An 18,008-nucleotide genomic window follows, 5' to 3' on the forward strand; every position below is an offset into this window, starting at 1 on the left:
ACAAAATCGGAAAGCATCTAATTCAGGCTTACATGCTACCATTGCATTACTAATGAGATAACGTTATGTGCTCTATCAAGCAACTGATGTTCATACTTTCTTGTTACTTTTAAAAATTACAAGAAAATAAATTTCACAGTGATTTGTAGGCTGTTCACTTTTCTTGAAAACAAAAAAATCAGACAGTTTTTACCTAGAAATGATACCAAATCGTTTCTACAAAATTGTAAATTTTTATATTTTTATATTTCCAAGAATATATCCTTGTGTTTTGAGTTTATTTCTTGGTGCAAATTTGATTTTTTGACTCTTATACCAGTCACACACTCTTGGGTTATGTCCTAATTGAATTCGGAAATCTTATTACAGAAAGTGCTAACACAAACCTGAGAACATCAGTTCTTGCCGATCAAGGATTACTGTAGCACTAAATTTTGTTTCTCAAAACACTTTCGTAGTTATTTTGAATTTTTGCGCTTATGAATTTATGTGCTGCTTTTTGCCTGCTTCCAGAAATTCATTTTTCTTCTTTCCCAATTTTTCCCTAGAGATTTTCTGAAGAGGAAAAATTCACTTCCCGTCTAAAAGTCAAAGGGTATGAAGACAGAATTTCAGTGGCAGAGTCGGAATTCCCATGAAATTTTGTCTGTGCAGTTTTTTGAAACGTTTCCGTAATCCCAATCCTACAAAGTAAAACAAATTGGAATTCGGGTTTTTTTCTTGCTTCTATTTTTCCGACTTAGTGTCTCTAACCCATAATGGGTTCATTTAGTGGTATTTTTCCTACTTCATTTGCAAGTCACTGACTTGACTTTTCAAAAGACACAAAGATCTTCGAAAAAGATTTCCCGGAAAAAACCGACAGCGAAGAAAACGGAGAAACATTAAAAATCACATTTGCCCTTATATTCTCTTTTTTCATTGTCCCAAGTTTCAATTACTGTACTCCTATCATCAGGATGATGTACCTACTTGCAAAGTGTAAGTTTACTTTTGTATTTTGTGATAATTTATGATCAATTCGTGTGTGCAGAACTTTTTAAATCACTTTAAAAGGTCCCGTTGGTTTTTTGTCCGCCAAAAAAGTAGGGGAAACGGGAAACAATTGAATTTGCATTCAATCAGTTGCAATTTGAAAGTAACAAGAAGAAACTTTTTGGTGGTCAGACAACTATTACATTTAAAACATTTATTTTTTGTAAATTAAAAATAAGTGAATTGGTTAAAAATAATTAGCTTTGAAGTGAATGACTAGAAAATTGTCTATGAATTTTAATGATCTCAAAGTTTCGAGCAGTTTTGCTCCAAGGATCATCTCATCCGATTTTTCGAACTCGCTGAGATCCCTTGTCCATTAAAACGTTTTGATATCAAGCACATTATCAGCAGGAAAATTGTGAACGGGCTTTGAAATCCGAAAATTCGGCAAAATACCTAACGACTTTTTCCTATCAGAATTTTCGGAGCTTTTTTTTGAATTAGAGGTTTTTGAACTACGGTATTTCAAACGGAACTACTTTTAATATATTTTTGTTAAAATCTTTCTGTCAATTTTCACCAATTTTTGACGTTTTTGTGATGAGAAAATGGAATTTATACTTTGAAATTTGAGTTTTCAATAATTCCGAAAATGTTAAAATGTGATTATTCCGAAAACCCCAATTTTCAATGTTGGAACATTCCGAAATTTTGAAATTTTGAAAGCGGGAATTTTCGACATTCCAAAATATTCCAAGCGGCGATTCCAAACTACCCTAGCCTTGCCCTTTAAAAAATTTAAATATCCAACACATTCATCAGTTTTGATAGCAATTCGTACATCCTTCATTAGATCTGATTTTTCAAATTCTTATCACAAACCAAGTCTTTTATCATAAGATTAGGTAAAATCTTCTCCAAGAAACTGTATACTATTATTTCAAAACAAACAACTATTTTTTTTTTAATTTATGCATCTTGGTACTATTCATAATTTTTTTTCCAGGAAAAAGTCTGAGATTTGAAAAGTACAGACATGGATAATAAGTTGGATTTTTTCATTAGACATTCATGTTTGATTAATGAGCCACGGAGGGAGCCACGGAGGGAGCCAGCAGGGTGTGCGCTTTTTCGAACGCTCTCTGCTGAGAAACAAGGGCGACACGTTTAAAAACAATTCACGTTTTCTCATTGGAAGTTGTAAGTAAAAAAAGACTCCGTATCGATTTTTTACAAATAACACTTGCTGCGCAGCCACGTTGATTTTTAAAATTTGAATTACCGCCAGAGTGCAGTGGAGCGCGCTCATTCAAAAGCGAACACCCTTCCACCACGTGATGAGCGTCTACGCTGTTCATGCGGAAAAGAACTTTTCCTCGGCTGATCTCAAGTGGAAGATAGATTTAATATGTATGATTAAGTGATATACGTCTAGAGGTTTTTTAAGGCGGGATACTTCCTGGCATGGCTTCCACCAATTGACGTCTAATTTGTAGTCATAGAACCAAGGATTTCGAATCCGGATAGACGTGTCAAACGTGAAGTGTCAGTATTTTTGAAGTGTGCTTTGGTTGAAAATTGGTGTGTCAAGAGTTCAGCTCTCATTAAAATAAAATTGGGATTTCCATGTTTCGTCTGAATTTGTCATACCAATTTGAAACCAATTATATTTTTTAACCGGAAGCCTATCATTTTATTTTCTTTCGTTTTCTTTTTGCCACCTTTTCATCGATCAAAATTTAGAATTCCTAGTCGACAATTTATTTCTTTAAATCCATTCGTTGAAAGTTTTCAAAAGGAATTCTTCTAGTTAAGCTATGAAGAAAAAAACGTTTGTCTGAGTTTTCTGTTTTGTTTATACATCGTTTTTGTTTTGTATTGAAACCGGAAACAAATAAAGAAAAAAACATCAGTCCTAATGAACTTCGAAGAGCTCTGAACTTTTCAAGTGTCGTATCTCCCTTGTCACTTTCAACTTTTTCTAATGAGTTCCTATTTTCTATCAGAAAAAAAAAGGAATTCTTAGGATCACGGTGTTTTCGTCTTGAGCTTGAGACCCTTTTCCGTTCGTTTTCACATGTTTTCTTATTAATGCCGCGAGGGAGAAAAATGGAACAATTGTGATGTAACTTATTTTTTTTCCTGGATGTGAGATTCCCAGAAATCAAAATCCAACAAAATTATAAATTATTAAAAGGCTTCTACATAACCTTTTGACAGAAATAAATCAGGTCAAAAGCCAAAAAAGTTTTTTTTTGAATATGCAAACACAGCATATGTTGAAAAAAAAACAAATCCCATTTAATCCTCTTACGATTTTACTAGAAAAAAAACTTAGGAGTTCACAATCATCTCTAATTTTTGCTCCGTGCTCTTTTCCCCTCCGTTACACATCCATCCACATCTTTTTTCCATTATCTCATTTCCGGTGCCCTCCCAAAAAAAACTAATCGGATAGGATTGAGAAAGTGGAATGGGGAGGAATTGACTCTTCCTCTCCTTCTCACTTATTCTTGCACATCAACTTCTTAGCCTTTTTTCTTTCATGTTTTTCGTTTCTTCCAATTTCTCAAACTTGTTGGAATAAGAAAAGAAAAGAGAAGAAAGAAATCAAAATCTGAGATGAACCCTACCCCCTCTATTCGCGAATATTTCATGTGTGTATGAATGTGTGTGAGCACTTTTTTCTTGAAAAACTGTCCCTTGGGAGATAAGAAAAGACGTTTTTCGCCCCCCCCCCCTTTTCACCCCCTTTCCTTTGTTTTCTTCACCCCAGATTTTTTGAGCTTCTACTTTCTATGCTTACATATTATTTTTTCTTGAGTCAAATGAGTAATAGGCAGTAGGGGAACAAGGGAATCTACGAAGAACTTACAAATTCTGTCTAGTGTTTTGGAAAGGAAGTGGATCCAAAATTGTGAGCCCTCGAGAATGTATGCTTCTTTCAAATTTGGTCAAAAAGAGCAAGAATCTTCCTACTTGGAAATTCCGGAGAACAAAAAACGTGTCATCTCTCTGTTTCAATAAACAAATTCTTCCAGTTGACACCATATATTCTTTTGAGACCTTTTTTCTCCCCCGCCTTCCCTTCGTTCTTCTTCTTTTTTGTTTTTGTCGCCTGCCTGATTTCTGCTATCCATTTTTATTCTCATTTTTTAGTAATTAATTCATCTTTTCTCCAATAACAAATCTGCATTTTTTTCTAGCTAGGAAGATTGGCTTGTCAGGCCACCCTCGTATTTCTTCAATTTGGTCAGACAGTGAGAAAAGCCTTTTTAGCTTATTGTTAAATTTTTATCTTTATCGTATTCTTTTTTTTTTCTCGAATATGCTTTCAATTTAATTGCTGATTTTTGAAGTGTGGGAGAACAAAGTGCAAAAAAGCGCGCTAAATGATCAACGATGTACGCCTTATCTCGTATGTATTTCATTAACTCATTCGGTAAGATTTTCATCTTTCTCGTCATTCGACTTGGCATCTGAAATGTGTAAAGCGCATTGAGGGGGCGTTTGATACAGAAAAAGTAAAGAAGACTCACTAAACTAAGAGATTTATAGCTAAAAAATTCAATGACTCGGTTAGAGTGAAATGATAAAATAATTATGATTTCTTGTGTTTTGATTTGAACCTAATTATTCATTCAAAATTGATGAACAATTTTTAGAATTCCTTCCTGTGTTCTCAATTGAGGCGTGTTTTAGTCTATTCGACGGCTGTTTTTATTCCAGTAAAATCTAACAAATTATGCGGATTCCGGTTCTGAAAAGCATTTGCGCGTCTGAAAATTGAGTCATTTCTATTCTCAAGTAAACAGAAATACCAATTCATACTAATCTTTTTTCAAAAATGGGAATTCCAATTAAAAGACTACAAAGTATTGAGATAATTATAATTGCTAACTAACTCATAATAATTATTTTCAGATTTCCTGAGCTCTTGCATTTCTACTCACTGTCTCAACAATGGAACATGTTCAAATACTACCGGATCGTACCGTTGTATCTGCCCGCCAACGTTCCATGGCCCGTTCTGCCAGTGTAAGTATAAGAACTCTTTTGGAAAATAACAAAGAAACACTTGAACAAATCCATTGAAATGGATTGGGGGGCGGGGGGGGGGGGGATAAACAATTGTGGGAGGGGCTAGTGGGTTTAACACAAGTGTTTTGGGAGCGCTTCGTTTTGTTTTGGGACAAGAAGAGAAGGTGCCCTTTCTTTTTTTGAGACCAGATTGTTCAGAAAGAATGCCCGCGTTTAATATTGGCGAACGAATTCGGTATATTATTCCAGTTGATGTCAATGCCACCAACTACAGCTGGAGTGCTTTGGAAATCGCTCTTCTATTCTTTGTGGTCTTCATGATTGCGTTCGCCATCTTTATAGTCTGTTGCGCGTAAGTTTTTTTTTTCAGAATAACATATTTGATAACTCCATTTTTTTAATTTTCAGATCATCAAATCGTATGGGTTTCTACATCAGTGTACCAAACAAACATTACAACAGGTTAGTTGAAAACACATACATTTCAAACCCGAGTAGTGACCCGGAACCGCCTGAAGCCAAAAAGCCCAGTGCGTGACTTTGAATTCTAAACACCACAAACCAATCCTCTATCACCAGGGGAGAAATTTGGTTGATGTCATAAATATTCTTGATTTTTTCTTCAGATGGGCCGAGGAAGACGATATGTTTGACGACCTCCCAACGGAGAATGGCGAGCAACTAATGGCAATGGCCGATATACGAAAGTATGTTTCTTTTTTGTTATAATTTCTTCTAGATTAACTGAAACTTCAAAAAAAATTAATCTTGTTTTTATTCCAGAGGAATCGTGGTATCTAGAACCCGAGAAACGGTACTTGAAGATTTGGAGGACTCGGCAATACTGCAACTGTAATTCAATGTCTAACTTTCTATGTACCCAGTTTTCCACACCTTCGTCATATATAACTCATATATTACACCCATCATCCTGTGATTTGATCTCAAAAAAGCAGTTTCTGTAACCGTTTGCAAACAATTCTATACAAGTTTTTTTTCCCTGTCTAGTTTCCCTGTTTTTTTTCAATCAGTATTATCAGCAATCTCTTAAGAAGTGTTCTTGCAAGTTCTCTTTTCTCCAAAATTGTTCAATTTACATCTTGTCCATGGTTCGTTTTTTCTACGTCATAAAATGTAAACATTTTCATTTTCAACTTGAAAAAAAACACAATTTATACACTTGAGTATGAATCACACTCAAGAAATCTGATACCCACACATACAGTTATGATGATCGAGCTACGATTTTCCCCCTGTTTTTTCTTCTCAACCATTTATTCCCTGTTTGCTCGCCGAGTCGTTCAGGCTCAATGAGCCGCCGCCAAAATAAACATCTAAGAAATCCAGGCGTTTTTTTTACATGATCGAATGGGGAAGCATACGAAGTGTTAGTTTGATACACACAGAGGGAAAAAGTGCACGTTTCCGTAGGAGCTGTCATTAAGAGTTGCATATACCAAACCGATCAAGATTTTTGAAAATCGAGGTTGGATGGATATTGTTTGGGGATGAACATGAAGCCAAATGTGAATTTTCTAAGTTTTCACATTGAAAAAGAAAAGCGTCGGCAACATTTATTTGTTTCTTAGAGTACTGGCTGAGATTCTTTCCCAAAATTGAATCTTTAGTTGAAAATGGACAAATTTTTCTGTCTGAAAAATCACTTACCATGGCCATAAATATATGAAAAAAGTTTCAGCGAATTTTGACAATTCTCAGTTTTTTTACTGAAACTGTGAAAAAAGGTTACTTTTGGAAATAGGTAAATACCGTAAGAACTGTAATATAACGCCATCGCGCTCTATTTTTTGGAGGGAGTCTCGAGGTGACGTTTTATTACAGGTGACGTTCTATTAGAGGGTGGTGTTCTATTTTTCGAAGACAAATTTTTGAAAAAAAATCTTTCATCCACAATCAAAAACAGGAAAAAATCAACGAGAAAGGAAATAATATCAACTTAAAAATCGAAATCAAGAGAACATTCCCTATCATCCTCTTCGCGAATATCATCGTCGGTTTCAAAAATTCAAAAAATTCGTTGCAATCATCAATGATTGCGTTTTTATCCATCACTGTAATCCGCTCAAAATCGTTGTTTTTTCTTTCGAGGTGGCGTTCTAATACAGATGGCGTTCTATTAAAGGGTTGCGTTCTATTTTTCGGAGGGTGTCTGTCGGTGGCGTTGTATTAGAGGGGGCGCTCTATTACAGGTAGCTTTATATTACAGTTTTTACGGTAGCTGGAAAACTAGGAATATTTGAAAAAATTGTATGGATGCTTAGTTTTTCATCTAGGTCTGTTTCACATCTTCCTAAATTCTCAAAGTGATTGGAAACTAACCAGCTGAGTTCTAGATTTTTGAAAATGATCAAAATTAACTGAAAGACAGGGGAAGAGATACCTTCTTTTAAACAGAAGCATCTCAAAAGCCAAAAAATTGGCGAAAAGAAGGAGTACAATTGTTTTACGCAACATATTTTTCTGACAAGTGATTGCACAAAGAAGTTGTCGACTACAAAAATAGAGTTCTCTTTTTAATTTACAATCCCAAAAACTTCCAGACCAAATTGACAAGTGGTAAATACTTTTTAAGACACATAAAGTCGACCATTTTCAACTAATATTATCATTGTGGGATATGATTTTGGCCAACACTGTACACACTCATATACATTCAAAAAAAATATTTGAGGAACAAATAAAAGTTGTCAGAACATAGCAAATCTTAATTTCGAAACCTTGTTACAATGTTCTTAATAACAAAAAAATCTAGCACGAGTGGGGTTCGAACCCACGCGGTGTTACCCACCATTGGAACTTAAGTCCAACGCCTTAACCACTCGGCCATCGTGCTGTACGCGATTACTGGACGAGAGTTATGTTATCTACTTCGTTTGCATTCCTCGCTGTCACGCTCCATTCCATAGAAAGAGATGGAAACGCGACGGGGTTTAGTAGCACAGAAAAAAAGGACACAACAACAATTATGAAATAAGGTGAGGTGCAGGTGGAGGAGATTAAGATCTGAGGAAATCTGGGGTCAGTAGAAGGCAACGAGTAAAGAGACATGTAGTGCAAAAAAACGTGGGACGGCCATCTGGACATTACAAACAATTACGTATTTTTGGGAATACGGTGAGGGAATACGAAGGAATACGGTGAATTTTTTCAAGTCAGTCGGTGGAAAAAAAAACTTTATAGAAATCAAATTACGTTTAAACAAAATTCCGGTTGAGTTTTTCAATTTTTTCACAGCTGGATTTGTTTGTCCCTTCCAGTTGTTAACCCAAAATATAAAATCAAGACCTCAAAAATAGTTCATCTACTTTCAATTATTTTAAATTTTTTATCTCGTTTCAAAACTGCAAGGTTTTTAGAACACAACATTTCTGCCGATCATGAAAACAAAATCAAGAGTTCGGAAGCTCAAAACATCGGGATCGTTCAATTGATCCTCCTTCCTCCCATTCTCATCTACCTATTTCATTTTGATTTCGTTGTTGCCACAGCGAGTCACTCTTTGACTGTATATGTGCCTGTCTGTTGTGTTACGGGGGTCTCTATGTTTTTTGTCATGTTTGTTTGCGATTTACGTGTGTTGCCCGAGCAGAGCCGTCCGGGGCGACCGCCTACCGTACGGAGGGACTCCGCGCGGCTGCATCCTCGGGTGCGGTCTTTGGCATAAAGACGGCGCGGCGCGGCTCAACGTGTGTTGCTTCGGAAGGACTCGGTCTCTTCCTTTCACCATTTGGTTTTGACGAGAATGCGGCTGCTGCATCTGTCGTTATCACCAACCATTGGTGTTCTGGTTTTGGCATTCATCACTATCCAGGTTACTGAGGTTTTTGAAATTTTATCTGAGTTATTTTATCTCGGTGGGGCTGTTATGAGCTTTTTACATTTTCAAACTTTTGTTGTCATTTGAAAACCAATTAGGTTCATCAAAATAAGAATAACATTTTAACTTCAATTTTTACAGCCTTGCACTGGAGAACAGCTAGATTTAAATGCACATTTCCATGGTTTCACTACAGGCAAACGAATCAATGCGTAAGATATCATTTCTTTGAAACTTTCTTATAAGTCCTTTTTACAGATATCCATATACCGCGCCCGAACGAGTAGTAGACAAAGCTCTAGCGAAAAAACATAGAAAGCCTCAACAAGCCGCACAACCATACGAGCCTCCAAATGGAGCAGCAGCCTCTCCTGTCGACACATCAGCAGATTGTGAGTTTCTGGTAACAATTTTCATGTATAAATTCCTACTATAGTCGGTATGCAAAATGGCATGCAGGGTGGTGGACCAGGAATGCCTGGAATGATGTCCAACAATCGTCTTCCACCACTTCAAACTGTTCACCCACCGGCACCAAATGAGAAAGCTTGGGTGTTAACTGCAGGAAACGAGAGTTTGGTTGATAACGTGCTAGCGATTTCTCTACAGTACGGAGGAAGATTAGTTTCAATGGGATACTATCTCAGAGGTCAGGATGTCAACTATTATGCTATTATGCACAAGTACTCAGGTGAGATAGACCATCTAGTTTCTATTTGTTATGCATTTCTTTTGTAGGACCCGTGTTCATCAAACCCGCTCCAATGACATTCGATGAGTTGATCAAAGCAGTGAGGGAAAACGAGGCTCGTGATTTGGCTCTTACTCAAGTTTGTGGTCAGGAAGGGAAACCTGGAGAGATTACGTTTACCACTTACTGGGAGAGAGTGCCTGGAGTTGAGTTTCATGTAAGTAAATTAAAAAGGAAAAAAGAAATCCAAATTCTGAAATTCTAGATCTGGTTCCCTGGACAACCACACGCAGACGAGCAAAAAACGCATTTTGAAAATAATGGATACCGTTTGACTTACCTCTGTGGTTATACAGAGGCAGGAAAAGGAAAATACGTTGGTGTTTGGCAGAAGCCAGTGAAATCAGAAGCTCAATACGAAGCTCACTATGGATTGACAATGGAGGCGTGTATGCAAAAAGATAGAATCTTGGTGCAGAAAGGATTTGTTGCAACCTCCTTGAGAGTCTTCAACAACAAAAATCAAGTTTTATGTACTGGAATCTGGGAGAATAGAAATGGAAGAAGTAGTATACAAGTTGGACAGAATTTGGAGACAATGTACAGAAACATGCAACGAAATCCCAATATGATTCCTCGCCAGATGTCCCATTATACCGATAACTATCAAAACGTTGTTTACGTAGTGCTATGGAGCGATGTTGATGTGAACCGATACCCAAATCCGCCACCACTTTGGGATGAAACGTAAGTTTTTTCTAACTTGAGGCCATTTTTCCTAAAAAATAATTTTAGTCCTATCCCAGTTCGTTTCCTAAAAGGATCCCCAGAACTTCTCTCTGATAACCAAATGGAATTCCTTATCAAACGAGTTGAACACTTCATGAAAGACTTGAATATTCCTGGACTGTCCATTGCGATTGCCAAAAAAGAGCAACTCAAATTCGCGGCAGGTTGTTTGTTCATTGTATCAGAAACTTCTTCTTCTTCGTCTTCCCGTTTGTTCTTTTTCTTTTTGGACGGGAAGGTGCTAAACTGGCTCTTTCATGGGTTCCTGTGGTTCTCATTGTCGAACAAGTGGATTAGTAAATTTGAAGAAATGGTCACAACAAAAAAGAGACACAGTTTTGAGGACGGGTTGAACTGGAACAAATGATCAAGAACCAGAGTTTCCATTGCAATCTCTTTTTTACCTGGAGCAGTAATATCAACGTGTTACTGCCAGGAAAGGATTTAGAGATAACAAAATAAAAAAAAAGAATCTGAGTTCAAAATTAATGAATACGATTGAATGATCAAGCACAAAAAATTGGATGAAACCTGACACTCTTTTAAAATGTTTGTCCCCAACCACGTCATGTAAGATAAACACCAATTTTCTCGCATTCATTGAGCCATAGACGTTCAGTTTCAATGACTTGGATACATGTATCAGTTTTCCAGGCTTCGGCTACACCGACATTCGACAACAAGAGCCCGTCACGCCAAATCATCAATTCCGGTTCGATTAGAAAAAAAAATTTCACGAAAAAATAATATATTCTCAACCAATTGAGAAATGGTTCACGCAAACAATATTTTTATAGAGTGGGCTCAGTATCAAAACCAGTCACCGCGGCCGCAATAATGCTGCTGATTGATAAGGGGCACTTCACACTGGACTCCAAACTGTTTGGCAAGGATTCAATATTCGGCAGCGAGTTCAGCAAAAAGTATCAATATCCGAGATATGTGACAGAGATTACTGTACGCAACTTGTTGGAACACACGTCAGGTAAGTGAAGAGGCTGGTAGAAGAACATCACTTTAAATGGTCATAGAATGCCACTGTAAACTTGTGAACAAAACTTCCGCAAACATTTTGGTAACGTGCTACCCAAACTGGGTATTTTGAGCCCATGTATCTCATTTTCAAAAATGATATCAAAACGTTTTCAACTGTTAAAATGTTTGTCATATTATTGCTCACATTTCATCAGTTGAATGCTTTTTCATATTTTTCACAGGGAATGAGATACAGTACCGGTCAATAAGGTATACCTAAGCGCATTTTTCAGTTGGTTTTTGACATTTTCAAAAATCTAGAGATCGTCTGTCAAGTTTCCAATTACTTTGAAAATTGCGGAGAGTCTGAAACAGAACCAGATTGAAAAAGTTGCATCCATAGATTATTTTGAAAATTCCTACTTTTTCAGCTCTTAGCCAATTTCTGAAATACCCCAATTTTTTGCCATGTTTGTATTTGAAAGGTGAAAAAACAGGTGTTTTCAGATATCGGCAAGAAGCTAAAAACTAGGAATTTTCGAAAACTCTGTGAATGCAAAACTTTCAATCTATGTCTGTTTTACATTCTCATAAGTTTTCAAAATTCAAAATGAATAGGAACTAGACAGTCAAACACCATACTCCTGTAAATATTGGAACGACCGTAACGATCATTCGACAGATTTTATGTTATCTCTCACAGAAATTGAAGTAGTTTAAAGTGCAAGCATAGATTGACGCTTTATCACAGCATATACAGGACATAATGTATTTTTCAAAAATTTTCCGGAAATCCTTCCTATTTTCCTGTTAATTTGTTCTGTATCAGAGATTTTTTTAGAGAAATGTATGATAACTACCTATCATAATTTGAAAAAAAACCACTTTCAAACTTTTTTCGCCTATTTTTCTCGATTTCTGCTTTTTTTTTTCGATTGCCAACTTGACTAAAACCAACAAAATTCAGAGTAAAACAGAAAAATTTTAATTCAAAAACCAATTTTTCGTTTTTTCCAAAAATTAAGAAAAAAAAATTTGGGTACAAATCTTCTTGAACAAGTTTGGTATCATCCCCTGATGACACAAATTGCCTTGTTTCTATTTTTCAAGATTTCTCAAATTTTGTGTTCCAGGTGGCTGGGACAACTTGCAATCTGACGCTGCATGGGTCCAGCCAGACATGACCACTAAGGAGCTCATCGAGCACGTGCTTACCAATGTGCCACTTGAATACAAACCAGGATCCATGTGGATTTATTCTAATTTCGGTTATCAGTTGTTAGGTGAGTTTGTAAATAAGAGTGAAAGTGATGAAGAACTTTACAAAAAGTGTATGATAGAAAATTTTTCCGAAGCTTGTCTGCTTGTCACATCTAACTCAAAAAGTTGTAATTGTTTTCAAAGAGATACAATCAACGCAATACCCCTTCTTTGATGCTCTTTCTTTCTTTCTCCAAGCTCAAAACTTTTAAAAATTTCAAAATCTCAAAACTTTAATCATAAAACGGCAGGATATCTCATCGAAACGACCACCGGCATGTCCTACGAGGCGTTTGTCAAGAAGAACATTTTCGCACCATCTGGCGTTTACGATATTCAAGTGGCAAGGCCGAGCATCAGCGAGCGGGCACCGTAAGATTTTTATGCACTCACATTAATGTGTTACCTCAAGTTTTGAATGTTTTTATTACTCCCCTAAAAGTGACAGATGTTTCTGAATGTTTTTTTTTTGTGAAATTTTTTTTCATCAAGGATTGTTTCAGAAGAGAAGTTGTGTACTACATGTCTGGAAATGGATTGGGATTCAATCCTTACGAGATGTTACCACCAGAGAGAATCGGTCCATGGGGTGGATGGATTGCTAGCCCGATTCAACTTTTGATGTTTATGAGCCGTATTGATGGATTTCATAATAGAGAAGACATTTTGAGTGAATACTCGATTGCTGAACTCTCAACACCATCTCCTGCATCCAATGATACTTATGGTGAGGTTCAAATTTTATGAAGGGAGATTTGGAATTTTTAAAGGCTTGGGTTGGTCATTGAACATCATGGGATTCAACGGCTGGCAGCATGACGGTCGTATGCCGGGTAGTGCGGCAATGTTGGTCCGGTTGGACAATGGATTAGAGATGGCTGTCACTGTCAATAAGGTTTGTGACTTAACAGTGCCGGCCATATATGAAAAAAAAACAGTTATCAGTCGATTTTGATAATTTTCGGGAGTCTAAAGCTCGGCTGGCAGTTGTCGGATAAAGTCGAAAATTTGGGAGGGTGAAACAGATCTAGATTAATAACTTTACATTTACAGAAATTTTTCGGAAATTCCTAGTTTTTCTGTTATTTGCCGATCTTTGAAGGACATCCCTGTTTGTGTACTGGCAACGTGAAGAGAGGACATGTCTTTCCGAAATCGGAAAATTGCTGAACAACTAGGAATTTTCGAAAAATGCAAAAAATTTCAATCTAAGTCTGTTTTACATTCTCTAAAAACTTCAAAATATTCGGAAGCTTGAGCCGAGCTCTAGACTCCTGAAAGAGGTCAAAATTAACTGAAAAACGCGTTTTTTTATAATTATGGCCGGCACTGTAAATTCTTCTGTATTGTCATTTTCCTTGTATTTTCAGGAATATTCCGAAAGAGATTTCTTCCACGAACTTGGTTACGTACTTCACCACATCGGCAACAACTGCGATTGGTGGAATGACGACTACGATTTGTTCCAAAAATCTAGGAGATCTTCTAGAAGTGCAAAACGACATCTATACCCTTTAGCGACACAGAGAACGACTGTTCATAGTACAACAAATCCACACATTATTCGCTTCGCTTAGAACAGAACAGATTTATTATTTTTCTTTTCTCTTTTCCCTCTCACTGCAAAAAAGTATTAAATCCCACCGTTGTATTTCTGCGCTGAACCAGTATTTTTATTTATAATTTTATTTTAATATTTATTTGGACCCGAGTGTTTATTTTTTCTGTATTTATTAATGCTTTGTTTGAGCACAAACGGGTATTGCTTCTATCTTGTAAATTATTTATTTGAAATGATAAAAGTTATTTTGGTGTTAATAAAAATGCTTCTTTGAAAAAAATGATGGCAAAACTGTTCTAACTACCAATTGAAAGGGGAAGGAGATCAAAATATGGAAATTGTAAAACATTATCATATTGAATTAGAAAAGTTGAAAAAAGGACAAAAAAGTTAACATGAATTTTATGTACAGATCTAAAGATGTGTGTAATTGGCATTTGGCGAATAAATTTCTGTGGTCAAAGGCGGAGAGCTGAGCGAAGGGAAACCATCTGTGGAGTGATTAGATGATGAAGTAGAGAGTGGCTGAAAGAGGAATTTGAGAAACGTACATGGGTAAAAATAACAAAAAAAGCTTACTGGATTCATTTCTAATGTAGAATGAATGACAAGCATTGGGCTTCCGGGCCGACCACCATCTTGAAGTCCCCGGCGGAATTTGGCACGAGCATTTTGGAACCACACCTGAAAAATATGGTTTATTTGAAATGTGTTTGAGAAAAAATATAAGACTCACTTGAAGAACTCGCTTGGTTAGGTTAGTCTTGACAGCAAGTTGCTTCAAATCTTTGGCGTCTGGGTTGTGGTTCAAAGCAAAATAAGATTTCATTGCTCGGAGTTGGTGGTGTTTGAAAGAAGTACGCATCCGCTTGTTTCGTTGATGACCATTGCTACTTCCGTCTTCGTCGGTCGATGCTAGAAAATTTTGAGTCTATTGGAATTGTATAATTTAATGGGCAAATAGAAGGAAAATTGGGGATATGCAAAAATCGGCGAATGCAAAGTCTTTCATTTAAGTCTGTTTTACATTCTTCCAAATTTTTAAGTGGTCGGAAACTTGAAAGCCGGGCTCCAGACATCTAGAAACTGTCAAAATGGCGAAAAATCAACTGAAAATGCGTTTTTCTATGTCTCATCAACAGGTACTGTATATTTTTTCGTTTTGAGGAAGAGCTTGTGATTGATAACAATTTTGAAGCCAGATGGACAAGTAATACAGCACTTGCGCCAATAGATAGCCACCCTGACCATCAATTTTGAACATAATTATCTCGACACCTGTGAAGCAAACATATCAACATTTTTCAACTGATGAAATTTCAATGATACTGATGAACAACTTATCAGTTGACATGTTATTGGTAGCTTTCACCGCAACCTAGATAATTCAGGCGGATGTTGACGTTTGGTTGGGTTTCTATCAGAGGAAATACGTTTAGACACAAAAAATGGCCCATATTAAACTGAATTGGTAACTTTGGAACTTAATTTTTGACCGTTACTGTATTAATCAAGAAACAAGCTTCTGTCGAAGTGGTTGTAATTTTCAGCTAGTGCTAAATTTCTCGAAAAAAGTAAATACGGGTTTTCGGGTAAAATTCAAAGGTTCATTTTTTAATTTATATAAATCCAGCACAAAACACAGCTATTTGTTTGTTTGAACTCTCGGCGACTATACAAGTTCATTTTCGAAAATTCATAGATCCCGCTTCTCTTTTCAAAAACCTTTTTCCTTCTGTTTGAACGTGAAATTTTTCGGTACCTGTCCTCTACTAAATAAGAGATTAACGGGGTCGCTCGCTTACCCGTCTCTCCTTCTACCTTTTTACATTACATGCTTGAAATCTGATGCCGACCTAGGTGTATCAAATCGTCGCGCTTCCTGTCCCATGCCACCTGTGGACATGTTTTTGTTTTATGCACCGCCGACCAATTATTTGCTTATCATCTAAAATGCAACACACCAGATTACATTTCGGTCTACAAATTTTGATTCAAGATGAGTGTATGTAATCGTATGGATAGCTTTGAATAGAACTTCCAAGTGAATAGTTGCATTATCAATGTAACAAAAAATTGACTCAACTAAAAGAGTCAAAATATTAAAAGAGCAGTTTCTGATTCCGAATGGTCTTCTTCTTTAATTTAGCGCCTTCCGGGTTATAATTGTTCCTTTTCTCACACCCGAACATAAGTGTGCTCATCCTCTTCGTTATAATAATAAGAACCCCTCGTCGCTTGTTCTGCTGTCATGTATACGGTGGCCGTTCACAAATTATTAGTACCCTCGGAACTCAACTAACCTTCCGCTTCGGATGTTTCTCTGGCTGGTGCTTCTGGTGCCGGCGATGTTGAAGATAAAGGAAGGATTACTGCAGTTGGCGGTGTTGTTTTTGGCGGCGAGGCTACAGCAGATACGGTAGTTGACTTAGGTTCTTCTAATAACACCTGCGTTGGAACGGCATAATGAGCTGAAAAACATGTTTTGTTACGTGAAAGACAAAGGAAATCGAAAAATATTACCCTGACAATAGAGATGGCCTTCCGGTGAAACTGTATAAAAATCTCCAGTGTTCAACTTTTTTGTACAAAGCTGCAAATTTGAAAGTCGATTAGAATGAGAGAAAAAACAACTTACAAAACACACAAAACATGAATTATGATATATCATCTCCTTAGCCCGCATAACCATATCCTCCCTGTTCAAAGGTTGCTCACATTTCCGACAACATTTTTGGTACCGCCTGAACTTTTTTTTCATCAGTGGAAAAATCAGAAAACTCACTTTGCATGGTCCGCTCGACATAAAAAGGAACCATCTCTCACATAACATTTATCATTAAAATCAAAAGTCATATCACACATGGCACAACGAAGACAACGATGGTGATAATATTTGCCTTCTAAAACACTGATTTCTTTGTCGACGATAGCAAATTTACAAAAGGAGCAATGATCTGAAAGTTGGGATAGAATTCTGAGACTGCCTGTTTTCTGAGGCTCCTAAAAATGTTTCCAAGAGATTCCTAAGATAATTGCCTTCATTATTGGCTTAGTTTGTGGGGGAAAAGAATGAGATGCTCCATTTTATGCATATTCTATTTCTGTTTTGAAAGAGAAGACGTATTACTCATAGTTTCGGTGAAAGTAGTTCTTTAAAAACGGACTTACTTATATCTTTTGGTTCATTTTTCGGTATTTTCAAAGGTTTGGAAATCATCGTGTCCGGTGTAGGTGCCGACGAGGTGGCAGCGACTACATTCAGGTTAGCATATTGGGGTGAATGAAGTTTCTCGGCCAAATCGTATTCCTGGAGTTTAGTCCATCCAAAATGGAAAGTCGTTGGTTCGGGAAAAATGACATGAGGTGCAATGGTTTCTTTAGAGGCCGAATTAAAGAGCATGTGAAGGTGCTGCCTATAAAAAAATAGAGAATAACAGGATTGGAAAAAAAATTGGATAAAAAAGAAAGAAAGAATAAAAACAAGGATTTTTTTCAGAGTGGTAGGACAGATATATTATTGCATGTTACAATAACACAGAAAACGCTACACTAGGGAATTTTTTCTTTTGGTAAGTAACCCAGAGAATTTCCAAATCACATTTTCATAAAATCTTATTTTCTAGATAATTGGTTTTACAGTTGCTCAAATCCTTATATGATCCTTATGGGGAAAAAAAAGTAAAAAAGTTGATAAACAAACCAAAACTGAATAGTTTCAGAATAAAAATATTGGGAGTGTAGCCCTCCTTCAATAAATTTCACTCGTCTACAATATTCTGCAAAAAGCCACCACTTTCAATTTTTGTCTCCCCCATATGAGTCGGCGCCCGATCTCGAATCTCTATTCTTTTCTTTTTTCACCACCATATCCG

At 36.6% G+C, this 18,008-nt stretch overlaps 3 protein-coding genes and 1 non-coding gene across 4 annotated transcripts; 2 read left to right on the top strand and 2 right to left on the bottom strand.

The window, feature by feature from the left end:
- Positions 1–4,825: 4,825 nt before the first annotated feature.
- Positions 4,826–5,875, top strand: CBG00263 (the record flags this gene model as incomplete). The annotated part of the gene is made up of 6 exons (XM_002645288.1): positions 4,826–4,853; positions 4,903–5,016; positions 5,269–5,371; positions 5,428–5,481; positions 5,646–5,726; positions 5,803–5,875. 6 exons carry the CDS (start codon positions 4,826–4,828, stop codon positions 5,873–5,875), a joined length of 453 nt encoding a protein of 150 aa, XP_002645334.1.
- A 1,914-nt stretch (positions 5,876–7,789) lies between these two features.
- On the bottom strand, positions 7,790–7,873 carry CBG28334. The gene has a single exon. It is a non-coding gene (tRNA).
- A 909-nt stretch (positions 7,874–8,782) lies between these two features.
- Positions 8,783–14,149, top strand: Cbr-lact-7 (the record flags this gene model as incomplete). Its single annotated transcript, XM_002645289.2, has 14 exons — positions 8,783–8,860; positions 8,999–9,069; positions 9,116–9,249; positions 9,294–9,548; positions 9,596–9,765; positions 9,814–10,295; positions 10,344–10,501; positions 10,992–11,049; positions 11,135–11,322; positions 12,446–12,595; positions 12,824–12,944; positions 13,076–13,299; positions 13,343–13,467; positions 13,943–14,149. 14 exons carry the CDS (start codon positions 8,783–8,785, stop codon positions 14,147–14,149), a joined length of 2,421 nt encoding a protein of 806 aa, XP_002645335.2.
- A 398-nt stretch (positions 14,150–14,547) lies between these two features.
- Positions 14,548–17,536, bottom strand: Cbr-ttx-3 (the record flags this gene model as incomplete). The annotated part of the gene is made up of 8 exons (XM_002645290.2): positions 14,548–14,658; positions 14,713–14,817; positions 14,870–15,048; positions 16,437–16,604; positions 16,657–16,726; positions 16,772–16,877; positions 16,919–17,090; positions 17,305–17,536. 8 exons carry the CDS (start codon positions 17,534–17,536, stop codon positions 14,548–14,550), a joined length of 1,143 nt encoding a protein of 380 aa, XP_002645336.2.
- Positions 17,537–18,008: the final 472 nt, after the last annotated feature.

This window comes from Caenorhabditis briggsae (genome assembly GCF_000004555.2).
Source record: "Caenorhabditis briggsae complete genome, chrX, whole genome shotgun sequence".
Taxonomy (NCBI): domain Eukaryota; kingdom Metazoa; phylum Nematoda; class Chromadorea; order Rhabditida; family Rhabditidae; genus Caenorhabditis; species Caenorhabditis briggsae.